The 13,071-nt window shown below is 38.5% G+C and overlaps 1 protein-coding gene across 1 annotated transcript in view; it reads right to left on the bottom strand.

Annotated features, from left to right (window-relative positions):
- Window positions 1-13,071, bottom strand: part of E(Pc) (Enhancer of Polycomb) — a 119,374-nt gene that overhangs the window by 39,236 nt on the left and 67,067 nt on the right. Inside the window, exon 2 of the mRNA XM_089735774.1 lies at window positions 3,422-3,563. Within this exon, the coding sequence (XP_089591900.1) occupies window positions 3,422-3,563 (142 nt within the window). The remainder of the gene's footprint in view (window positions 1-3,421; window positions 3,564-13,071) is intronic.

The raw sequence follows: 13,071 nt of genomic DNA, 5'->3' as shown, positions 1-13,071 counted from the left end.
TATGATTGTAAAGTGGTAAACCTATGTAAGTTTACCATCAAGCTATGTAGCTTGCTGTACTATTTATGATGCCAATAACAATCATGACAAAAACCTCTGTGTTTGTGTTTGCACGAATGTTTCCGGCGATCACCTCGAGATCGGGTATTGTTACACCGGTAAGATTAACGCCAACTGTCATCAAATATCGGAAACGAACATCAAAAGAACTAGTAATATCGAGAACGTTCGATAAGTGCAACGCCATCTATTTTGAAATAGCAGAAACGCATATCGAAACGAATTGTCCTATCGGGAATGTCATCGGGAATGTCCACGGGAATTGTAGACTTGTCGTGTCGACTATAAAAGCGTTGCAGAGATGACATGAAGACAGTTGCCTTAGGCACGTCCTTACGGATCCATCAGATCCTTTGCATTAGACGCCTTCAGCTCTAACACTGGAACAGGCTGAGGGACCCCCGTAACCGTAATCGTAGAACTCGACAAAGAGTTCGACATGCAACCTAGCCCATGCATCAGCCCGCTGAGTTTCTCACCGGATCTTCTGAGCGGGTCGCGATTTCGATCCGGTAGTAGATTCATTCGCGAAGCAGCTGCTCTTGAGCTGTTAGGTCTCCTTTGGAGGCGCTCGGGCAGCTGTTATCAAATCCCACCCCTTCTGGCTGAGTCTTTTTTTCCCCACCTGTCCTGGTGAAACTGGAAAAGCCTCCGGGCCACCAGCAGTCCATCAATCATAAAAAAAATTAAGGCAGTTAGCGAACGGATCACCTGAGGCGATTGAGCGTTAACGATCTTAAATGACAAGGAATAACTTGTGTTTGAAGAAGCCATATCCCGTCAGAATCTTAAAAAAAAACGCTAACAAGACCACAAAACGTCTAAAGAAACTATATTTTTAAGTATCAATATTGGTGGTTATACTTAAGGAGCTTAGTCGAGTAACATGCATCGGATTTCGGGGCGGGGCCCGGCCGTCTCTCAACACCCGAGACTGTGTTGTCATATTCTCTTGATACTTTAACGCTTCAAGTGCGAGGATGAAAATCAACAAACAACCCGTATAGGATCAAAGCGTTACGCCACACTGAAACTAGATGGCGCCGTTGCGTTACTAAACTAATCGTATATATGTTTACGCGCTCTGAGGTGTTAATTTATCGCTAGAAGTTCACAATACAGTACCTAAAGTATATGATCATCGAGAACTATTTAGAGACGAATCAAGGTTACAAACTTTATATATTTGTTATTACTAGCTGACCCGGCAGACTTCGTAGTGCCTCAATCGATAAATAAAAAAGCCTAAACTTTTGTATAAAATAAACTTAAAACAAACACAAGGAATCCGTCCGACGGGGGACACATCAAAGGGAAAACAAAATTGTTATTTTTATTTAATTCCGAGCATTTTCATATTTATCTACCTTTTAAACCTTCTCTGGACTTCCACAAATAATTCAAGACCAAAAATAGCCAAATCGGTCGAGCAGTTCTCGAGTTTTAGCGAGACTAACGAACAGCAATTCATTTTTATATATGTAGATTATTGTTCCTACCTATCCTAGTAACCTCAAGGGATTATACTAGATTCGCATAATTAGTAGGTGAGCTCACGGGGCTCAAGCCTGATGACGTTGCTAACATTAACCGTCGCAAGAGCAGTGCTTCGCAGAATCTACCACCGGATCGGAAACGTGCCCCACTGAGAAGATGCGGCGAGAAACTCATTGAGCTATGTCTGTGTGTTCTTTTACTCGCCGAGTCCTTCGTCGCAAGCCACGGGTTCGACGAGAACGATGTCCAGTAATTGTTATATTATTAAAACGAAGAACTAAAAAAATTGAGATGCACAGTTGCGAGGATTCCTTCCTCTCCTTGGAATAATGGAAGCGCTTCCCACGCATGACAATGACTTTATTTGAGAATCGACGCACGTGCCTTTCAAATCTTAGCTGTGTCTGTGTCGTTTCTGATGACCATTGTCAACGTTAACCACTAATCGTCAAACGGGCCGTACGCACGCAGGCCTGGCACATTCGACGATAAAAGAATAAAGCAAAGTCATGTCACTTTGCTCGTGTAGCAAAGCGAATCAAAGATTTAACATTTAAATTTTTCTAATGAATTACGTACTCAACAAATGTTCACGATTGACTTCCACGGTGAAGGAATAACATCGTGTAATAAAAGTGAAACCCGCAAAATTATAATTTGTGTAATTACTGGTGGTAGGACCTCTTGTGAGTCCGCACGGGTAGGTAACACCGCCCTGCCTATTTCTGCCGTGAAGCAGTAATGCGTTTCGGTTCGAAGGGTGGGGTAGCCATTGTAACTATACTGAGACCTTAGAACTTATATCTCGAGGTGGGTGGCGCATTTACGTTGTAGATGTCTATGGGCTCCAGTAACCACTTAACACCAGGTGGGCTGTGAGCTCGTCCAACCATCTAAACAATAAAAAAAAAATAAAAAAATTTAACAGACACCAGAGAGTGCAGTCACAAAATCCAAACTGATATGTTATCATAATAAATTAATGTTTATTTGTGAAATTGGATTCATATTCTTGCTTGGTTTCACATTTTTTTAAGTTTGTAACGGACGTGACGTCATCTGCCATGCCCTGCCGCCAGCCATGTCGCCAAGTCATGTTAACACGCCCCCTTCCGCCACTGCCACTAGCCAAAGCCAACGAAGGGGGATAGTGTTAATAAAAAAAGCCATGCCAGCCATTTCTACCTGCTTTCTGCTTTCTAGCACAAATAAAAGAACTTGTCGTTACGCTGCTGGTTTTTTTTTGTCACATCATTTGCAACACGTTACAAAATAAATTTGACTATAAATTATCACCTACACTGTTTTCGGTATACCATAACGAAATACAAAAAAAAAACGAATTCTAATAAATATCCCTATTCATTTCACCCCAAATCCCCAGTTGCGTTACTAAGCTACATAATCTTTTCTTCAATTATCTAATCTTTAGGTCCACCGTTTATACACAGTGCATGGTCTGTCAGTCAGTCAGGATATTTTATAGTATTGTATACTACCGTTTCTCTATAGTAAAACGTATGTATAAACAAGCCATTGTCAGCGGTTTTAAGTGACCTAACGTTCATGCGGTTACATGTATTACCTCGTAAATCAATAGAACATTTCCCACGGGAACTTCCGCGTTTAGTGACGCCGAAATATATTAAAGTTTAAACATTAATTTTTTTATTCGACGAGTTTATAACTCGTCGAGGTCACAGACACACTGATGATGCAAGTAAGAGCTAGCCCAATTTGGAACGTGCCACTTCTCGCTTGTTCTAATAGTTTATTCCGTCCGTATAATAACGATACGTTTGCCCATAATAACAAAAAAAATTCGAGTGACAGTATACGACCATTTTATGGGTACGTTACTCACGCTGCATATGTATGTGCTGCTTGGGCATTTTGTAATCCGGCGGGTAACATCTCTCGTAGAACTCGAGGTCGATCACTTGGCATACCTCTGGCGTTGGTATAATGAGTCCGGAGCCCGATATCGCCCTCTGGAGGTGGTGTTCCTGTTAAAAAAACAAAGAAAACCTCGATTTAATTTTTTGAACTGACTGTGGAACCCCAAACTGTAATAATGTGACTGGCACTTTTCTATGAACATGTTACGAACATATTTTTCTATCAACGTTTCTCTTTTGTACGTTAATTCGGTACTTGTGAAGGAGGCCCTAATAGCGTCATCTGTAAGAAATTTAAGCAGTTTCATATTTACTTCTTTGTATACCCCTACTTCTAATAATAATAATATTTTAAAAATTTCCGTTCCGTATATTGAAAATAGAAATATTAAAAATTTTAGAGTTTTTCGGCCACGTTGCGAGGAAAAAAGGTGACAATCTCGAAAAGCTTCTCATCACCGGCAAAGTGGAAGGAAAGAGGCCTAGGGGGCGTAGTCCCATGCGCTGGTCCGATCAGATTAAGACGACTTTGGAATCCAGCATCAATGTCGCTATCCACTGCGCGGAGGACAGGAGTGAATGGAGAAACATAGTCCCAACAAAAGTGCTCCGTAAAGGTCACGACCCTCAGCACTGCGGAATACGACGCACGGAGGAGGAGGAGGATAATGAAAAATTACAAAGACCGACTGTGGTCCAAACGAAAATTTTTTCGCGGTCTTTCGCTATATTATAGTACCCGGAAGAGTTTGCTTAACTAGAAGTCGTCGTGGCCTAACGGATAAGACGTCCGGTGCATTCGTGTTGAGCGCGATGCACCGGTGTTAGAATCTCAGGCTGGTACCAATTTTTCTAATGAAATACGTACTAAACAAATGTTCACGATTGACTTCCACGGTGAAGGAATAACATCGTGTAATAAAAATGAAAACCCGCAAAATTATAATTTGCATAATTACTGGTGGTAGGACCTCTTGTGAGCCCGCGCGGGTGGGTACCACCACCCTACCTATTTCTGCCGTGAAGCAGTAATGCGTTTCGGTTTGGAGGGTGGGGCAGCCGTTGTAACTAAACTTGAGACCTTAGAACTTATATCTCAAGGTGGGTGGCGCATTTACGTTGTGGATGTCTATGGGCTCCAGTAACCACTTAACATCAGGTGGGCTGTGAGCTCGTCCACCCATCTAAGCAATAAAAAAAAAAAAAAAAAAACTACGCACCAAAAGTAAAAAGATACAAACGTAGCACAAAAAAACAAAATAGACTGTCTTATCGCGCAAGTAAGAATCGACTATCAGTAATATTTAAACTATTCCGATAGAAGAAATAAAGTATTTATTGCTAAAGGAAACATCGTCCGAATGAATTTTAAAAGGTGGTTTCCTTAACGTTTTGTTTGCTGCATAGTTACGTCATCGTCTGCACTAAACATTGTCGGTAGGTACTCGGAGTGTGATGACGCCACCGTGTTATATTTTATCGACGGGCACTCGTAAAACTCGGCTCGCCTCGATTCCGCGATAAGATTGATCGCCACAATTGAATGTAAATATGTCTATCGGTTTGGAGAGTGGAATGATAGGCTTTGTCATAATAATGTTGAGACAGACTTCATGTCTTGAGGTCGGTGGCATGTTCTACACAGTCAACGGGATAACTAATAATTAATAATTATAGTTAATAATGGATAACTGTTATAGTTACGTCCAATAAACAAAAATCGTAGTTTTTCTTCAGAGTTGTGAAGGCTCATTTATTATTTATCCGACTAAGTGACCTGATAATGGAAATAACAGCACAACTCTGCTGCTAATTCAGATCATGTAGTTATTTGATTCTGGAGCAAAATTCACGAAACTGGTGGTAGGACCTCTTGTGAGTCCGCGCGGGTAGGTACCACCCTGCCTATTTCCGCCGTGAAGCAGTAATGCGTAACCATATTTAATGTGTAACTATACTTGAGACCTTACAACTTATATCTCAAGGTGGGTGGCGCATTTACGTCGTAGATTTCTATGGGCTCCAGTAACCACTTAACACCAGGTGGGCTGTTAGCTCATCCACTCATCTAAGCGATAAAAAAAAAAAGGATTTATGTATTTGCACAAAGAAATTCAAACAACAATGAGTTCTGTGTTTTTTTTAAATCTCTTTACAAACAAACAATACGTTCTAAGCTTATTGTTATAACGAAATTGCTTGTGGCAGTGATGCGTTGACGTTATCACAGTTTAGATACCACTGCAAAGAAAAGTACGTTTTTTAGAAAGAAAAAAAAATGTCAGACGTGGGGCCACGTGGGCGATAATGATTTTCATCATCCAAGGCCAACCACCCAAAGTTTTTATGAAGAAACTACTTGACAATTCTATAGCTTTGAACGCCATGGAATTTGAATGACCTTTGAATTAAATATAAAATTTTTACATACTCCAATATAGATAAAATTAATTAAATTCACAACCATATGGACGGTAACCGGTCTATTTTTGGCAGCTATATTGGACAGCATAGAGAATATTCTCGTTCGATAAGATGTACATACATACATCTAAAATAATCAATTTCTATTATAAAAGTTAGTAGTAGCTTAATTTTATTTTACCGGTAGCGTTGACAAAAAATAAAAACTTCTTTATTTCTAAATAAGTTAAATCAGCTTCCAATTTCAAATCTCAATGTTTTGTAAATAAGAAAAATATTCTAACAAACACGTCAGGGAACTTAATCAGCTTGTAGTTAGTATAAATGATAAAAATAACATTGTTTGTAAACGACATAAAACACGTTCCGACTTAGAGTCGGCGCGTATATTTTCATAACAACTGACAGGTGGACAGGCTGTCACTTAGAAAAACAAACGAAGGTTTTTTTTCATACTTAAGCTGATAACCTAGAGCAGTGATTCTCAACCTTTTTTTTGTTGCGGCACATATTTAACGATTTCAAAATTTGGCGGCACACAAAAAAAAACATTATTTACTTACTACAACACATAAATAGTTTATCAAAAAATTTTAATATACGAAATAAACTAAAATATGCTATAATTTTTTTTTGTGGATTTAAATATATATTCATGTTTAAAATATTTTTCTTTTAAAATGATATAATTTAATAATATTAACATTATTATATATTCGCAAAATTTGGCGGCACACAAAAGTGCCGCGGAACAGTGGTTGAGAATCACTGACCTAGAGGGTTATGCCAGTGTAACCGGGCGAGCAAAAGGTGTACGCACACCAGCGTCAAAGGGGAGAAAGGATAATTTACGCGAAGAAAATTTCTCGTATGATGCAAGCGTGATTATATTACGACAATTGACAACCCTAAAATAGGGTTGTCAATTGTCGTAATTATTTTAAACGAAACAGCGAACACCATTAAAACGAAACCTTTTTGGGTAATCTGTATTGAATTTTGTTGTATTATAAAATGTATGTGTGTGGTGGGAGCATCTTGCTATCTCTCTCTGTCTCACAGACTTGTTAAAGACACTCACTAACACTTTGGTCTTTGACAATAACTATCCCAATCATCATATTTGAAATGTTTCTCAATTGATAAGTGCTTTATCTTTTAGCATTCCGAATAACGTAACCTACTGTTTGAAACAAATTAATCATAGTTGGCATGTTGATATCCCAATTATCATATTTATTATCCACGTAAATTGCACAAGAACACCCAAAAGAATTTAAGAAAAAAAACGTGTGGCACTCGGGAACTGCCGCGGTAAAGCTATGAATGAATGATTTATTTTATTTCAGACAACAATAAGTCCATATGTGTACATAGTATCATTGAAATATACTTAACATTAACAAAACCAATCAAATAAAAAATATACATTTATTAAAAGTAGCTAGCTATCAGTGGAATACATTTCAAATATTCCATTCCACTGATACCTACTTCGAACCAACCATTATTATTCCTAATATTATTTAGTCCGCAAGTGAATCATGGTACAATGGTTCAAGTACCGACAGTCATAATATTGCATAGCATTTTTTATCAACTTATGCAATTATAATTAGACAATGATAATTTAATATTAAAACAAAAATAAAACAAAGACCACGCTATATTAAACATTAATAAAAGCAAAACCTTAACTGTTCCCTTCACACTCATAAGCTAGACCGCGCGAGAGAGAGATGGGCAGACTTTTCATGATGCGCATGCAGTGTGACGTCGCGCCACGCGCTTATTCACAAACACTACACAAGCGCAACGTGGGAATGTGTTGAACGTGAGCTACATGGTAGGCGGAGTGAGGGGTGTTAGGTTTTTTTCGTTACGGAATTTCATGATTCGGTCGCCGCGCTCAAGGTCCGCGATAAAAGCTATGCAATAACTTAAAAAGTTATACCTTTTAAAGATTTTTGAGCGCCGCCGCGCCGCTATTAAAGTTTGTTTATATCGTGCAAGAATCGTCTTACCCAACCCTATTGATTTGAAATCTTACGGTTCGGTTCCGTTATAGCATTCTGCAATTTCTCCCGCTGGGCAATCCCTACATCCTATTTGTAAGATAGGAAATGTCCATCTACGCCAGTTCAAATTCTACTTTTACTTGAACCGGTCGTGGGTTCAGTTCTAACACCTGGCAATCTCTGGCAATTTCATTGTCTGGATGTTTAATACCTCTCAGGTTCCCACAATACAGGGAATCCAATTTTGAGGCTAAATGTCCGTGTGTGATTGGTGCTTTTAGGCTCTTCAAGCACTGATCACCGTTCTATCATCGGTTTACGACGAAGAGTTCTACGAGCGACAAAACCCATCGAGTTTCTCGCCGGATCTTCTCTGTGGATCGCCTTTCCGATCCGGTGCTAGATTCTGAAAAGAACTGCTCTTGCTAGGGCCAGTGTTAGCACATCCTCTCAGGCTGAACCCCACGAGATCACCTACCATTCACAGTGTAGCTGGAATAGCCCTTTAGGCTACTAGCCAATAGGCAGGGGAAAACATTTCCGCAGCAGTCTTTGATATCATCTACCTATTTTATGACAGTCGCTCGGAGTTTACCAGGTATTGTATGACTATCGGGGCCTATATACAGTATACGATTGCTTTAAGGTATATAAGATGCGCTAGATTATGGTAACATTTTTATATTTATCTAAGAAAAAAAATATATAATTTAAAAATCAAAATATAAAATCCGTTATATTTTGTTATAAATATTGAACTATGAATTCGGAATCGACAGGTTTTTTTTTTATAGAATAAGTGCGACAAAATTTTATACCTTCAAAATATTACTCCACATCACGATAAATCAAAATCAAGGTCTCCCATCGTGGAACTTGCCAAGGACATCTAAATTAGGTCATAAAAACAAGTAACTCCGAAAGACTAACAGAATATCATAAAAGTTTTCTTATTGCATCGTCACCGGCTTTGTTAATATTGTTATCGCGTTTATGCACATTTCACACGCGCATAAACACGGTTAGCAAATTCACATCTGACCTACTTACGCACAGAGCAAAGGACAAACGATAAAGTTAAGCTGTTATGCATCAAAGCGTGCAATAAAGCCGTCCTTATTGAAACATAAGGTCTACGTCTCAATAATCACGTTTTAATGTTGATACGCTGATAGCCACTTTCCGACAGATAGATCGTGAGCTATTTCACCTTACTAGTGCTTAAGTTTTTTTTTTTTTTTTATTGCTTACATGTGTGGACGAGCTCACAGCCCACCCGGTGTTAAATGGTTACTGGAGCCCATAGACATCTACAGCGTAAATGGCGCCACCTACCTTGGTATGTTAGTTCTAAGGTCTCAGTATAGTTACAACGGCTGCCCCACCTTTCAAACTGAAACGCATTACTGCTTCACGGCAGAAATAGGCAAAGTGGTGGTACCTACCCGTGTGTATTCACAAGAGATCCTACCACCAGTAAGTACTATCAATAGGATTACTCTGAACGATTCTTCGCGCTAATCCTTACCCTGATCGCTTAATTCAGGCCTCACCCAAAAAGGTTGAAATAAAAAAAGAGACCGATTGAAAAAGTATAAGACAAATCAAATTACGAAAAGAATCATTTCGTTGGATATGAATCCAATTAGGCTAAAGGACCTCAATAAAGTCTCATACCCGATCCTGGGGACCGAATGGTAAACAGTGAAGTCGCCCTAAACACGTCATTACGGATCCTCCCAATCCATTAACGGTGCTTTTAGGTACCACAAACACCGGTCACCGTCCTCGTCGAACCCGTCGCGTGCGACGAAGGGCTCGACGAGTGAATTAACCCACTGAGTTTCTCGCCGGATCTTTTCAGTGCGTCGCGTTTCCGATCCGGTGGTAGATTCTGCAAAGCATTGTTCTTGCTAAGCCCAGTGTTACTAATACTCCCGGTTTGAGCCCCGTGAGAACACCTACACGTCAAGGAGAAGCTGAAATAGCCTCTCAAGGTTATCAGCATAGGTAGGAGAAAAAATTCTCGTGAAAACCTAAGAATATCGGTCTTGGTAAGGCATATTTACTCACAACATGCGTCATCACACACCCTTTAGTACACATCCTAATGTACTATACAAACACTGGAAGCAAACTTTATTAAGATAATTAATGGGTTTTTTAAATATTTTCTATTAATTAGGTATTTGTGACGTATGTCAACGCCAGTGGCTTCGTCTGCGAACATGAATCATGGGGAGCATTAAAAGATTAATGTATGTAGTTTCTAAATTATTTTGGGGATATCATACAGAGACAGAGAAAATAACAAAACATAGAATTTCGTAGATTTTCTAACAGAAATCGCTATCTTCACAATCGAGCTATAAAAAATAAATAAAGATAATGTTATGTATTACGAGCACGACCCGTGCGTAGTATGATAATGTGGGGACCTTCATTTTATTCATTATTTATTGTCTAGCACCTTGGATTCTGTTATCGTGCATAAGAAACCCCAAGTCAAACAAACTATTTGACCTAAAAATAGTTAGTTCTGTTGTATTCAAATAGACGTGGCTATTTTTTTATTACATATCAGACGGTAGTTAGAACAATATTCCATATTTAGCCAATTCTAAACATCTTAGTCGACCATGGCTTCCAACACCGTAAAGTAGTCGATATTATTATGTCCAAATAATAATTTTTAAAAATACTACTCACGAATCCAGAACAAAATACTTATGTTACGAATACAAACATTGTATAATGAGACAATTTGGTCATAGGTTTCAATGTTATTCCGGTTTAACTTTTGTAATCCTGGTATTTTATTACGGCAGCTTCCTCGAAAACGAAGACTTATACAAGTGCTAAGTATCTCTCGGTCTGATGAGCTTCACCTTTTTCCGGAGCCGCTTGTCACTTCAATGGCGTTTTTTTGACGTGACAACGTCTTATAATTCGATGGAGCCGGCTGCACGCACGAAAAAACATGACTCATGAGGCGTTCCATTTAAGGCTTGAAGTGCAAGCGAGAGCGCGCAACGAGCGACAAAGAGGCACAATCGGCCTCCGCGTTCGGCAGCGGTAGACATCTGTCTCTCTCCTACTTGAGTGAGCGATGCATCCGTGTGGACAGCTGCTATACATACATTTACATGTTTTCGTCAAGTATGAAGTTCAGTGTAAAGTGAATGTGGAGTCCATTGTTTATAGCAACCGTAATTGCGATAATTGAAAAATGAAACCATTCCATCAGTATTTTCTTATGACGTTGTCACGTTCAACTATCGTTTTTTTGTTTTCATTAAAGTCGTAGGTTGGTCTGACACCGGTAAGATGACCCAATGTATTTTTAGCCATTTGTATATTCCATGGTTGGCTCGAGTGGATCTCCGTTGGAGCAAAAGCATAAAAAACCAACGACATTAAGGGTGTTAATCTTGGGGGCGTGTATTTACTAGTATTTTGGGTTTATTTTTTCTTTACTTGATGTTTTTGCTTTGAAACTGTTTACACAAACATATGTCGATGTTGTTTCATGTTGGGATTTTATGTACAAAGTTTCTTGGTATCGGGAGTTATGCTTTTTTTATTTATTTTTTAGGACGAAACGATAACTGAAAAGGTTTTCCGACTACATTTGTACACTAGTACAGTCGAAGACGGTAGTTATTTGTCGATAAGATAAGATGAAGATATAATTTCTTCATTAAATTAACCGCGTTAGAGTCATTTCATTGATTGCTTACATCCGTGTAAAATCGAACGAAATTTAAAGTAGAATTATTTCGACTTCATCGTTCCAAATAATAATCTTATATATTGAAACGAGCAATTCTTGTAAATAAATATATGTATAATCTGAATGATATGAATTCATGAAATTTAGATTATTTCGATTTTCATGAAATTTATATACTTGTGATTTCGGGGGCGATAAATCGATCTAGCTACGATTTATTTTCAGAAAACGTTGTTTTATTCGTGTTTTCAATAATCAACATTATCGATAATTTTGATTTTTTCTTTAATTGTGTTTAATTTGATTCATTTAATTTAGTGTAATTCGTATTTAAATATAATTTCTAAAAAACACGATTTATCAAAAAAAGAAAATGTCCAGAAAAGCTCGGTCATTAACTAGCTAAGACTGGTATCCTAAATTTTACTTATTTTAATTTTAACAACAATGAAACATTACGTAAGTATGAAATGTCCATCAAGGCGGACCGTTGCACAAATCCATCCATCCAAAAGCGACCTTAACATTAAATGCAAGCAAAATCTAGACGCACTTTCATTTTAGCCTTTCAAGTTGCGGATCATACGACCTTAGACATGTTACAAATATACCGACAAGATAATTAACAACTATCACATACATAAATTACATTATCTGCGATACATAGTCACACGAGACGTCTTGCGCGTTAAAATATGATTAACATATATTTAGTTTCAATTTACGAGCAATTCTGAGTTCTAATTTGTAAAATTATTATTTAAATTAGTGTGTTATTTAAATCGATAATCATCTTTTTTTGATGGGTGGACGAGCTCCCAACCCACCGGGTATTACGTTGTTACTGGAGCCCATAGACATCTTTAACGTAAATGCCGCCACCCACCTTGAGATATGAGTTCTAAGGTCTAACTTATAACAGTACAACGGCTGCCCCGCCCTTCAAACCGAAAAGCATTACTGCTTCACGGCAGAAATAGGCGGGGTGGTGGTATCTGCCTGTGCGGACTCACAAGAGGTCCTACCACCAGTAAAGTAAATCTTTATCTTTAAATAAGATCATAACCCAAGAACCACGCCCTATGGTTACTAGCCACCCACGCCTGCCGCTTCGCTGGTTGCAACGCACCTCCGCTCACCCCCTACAAATACCACACAAGGATATGTCATTAACGATACAAAAGCCTTCTAGAAGGAAAACATTCTTTTTCGAATGTTTACGTAACACAGGTTCAACGAACCGAGGCAAAATCGAGAAACGGACGCGACCGACCACCCATTCGCAAACTTACGATTTATATGAAAATTTCATCGGAATACATTTCAAAGTTTGGAGTTTTTTTCTCTCTCTATTTTACTAACTAAGTATATTGAAAGAGAGGTTCGTTTAGAGCCATAGAAATTATAGTTCGTATATTTAGTTTTTTTTTTCCTACCTATG

This window comes from Bombyx mandarina, chromosome 02, assembly GCF_030267445.1.
Source record: "Bombyx mandarina strain Sakado chromosome 02, ASM3026744v2".
In the NCBI taxonomy this organism is placed as follows: Eukaryota; Metazoa; Arthropoda; class Insecta; order Lepidoptera; family Bombycidae; genus Bombyx; species Bombyx mandarina.
This window is presented reverse-complemented; position numbering and strand designations above follow the sequence as displayed.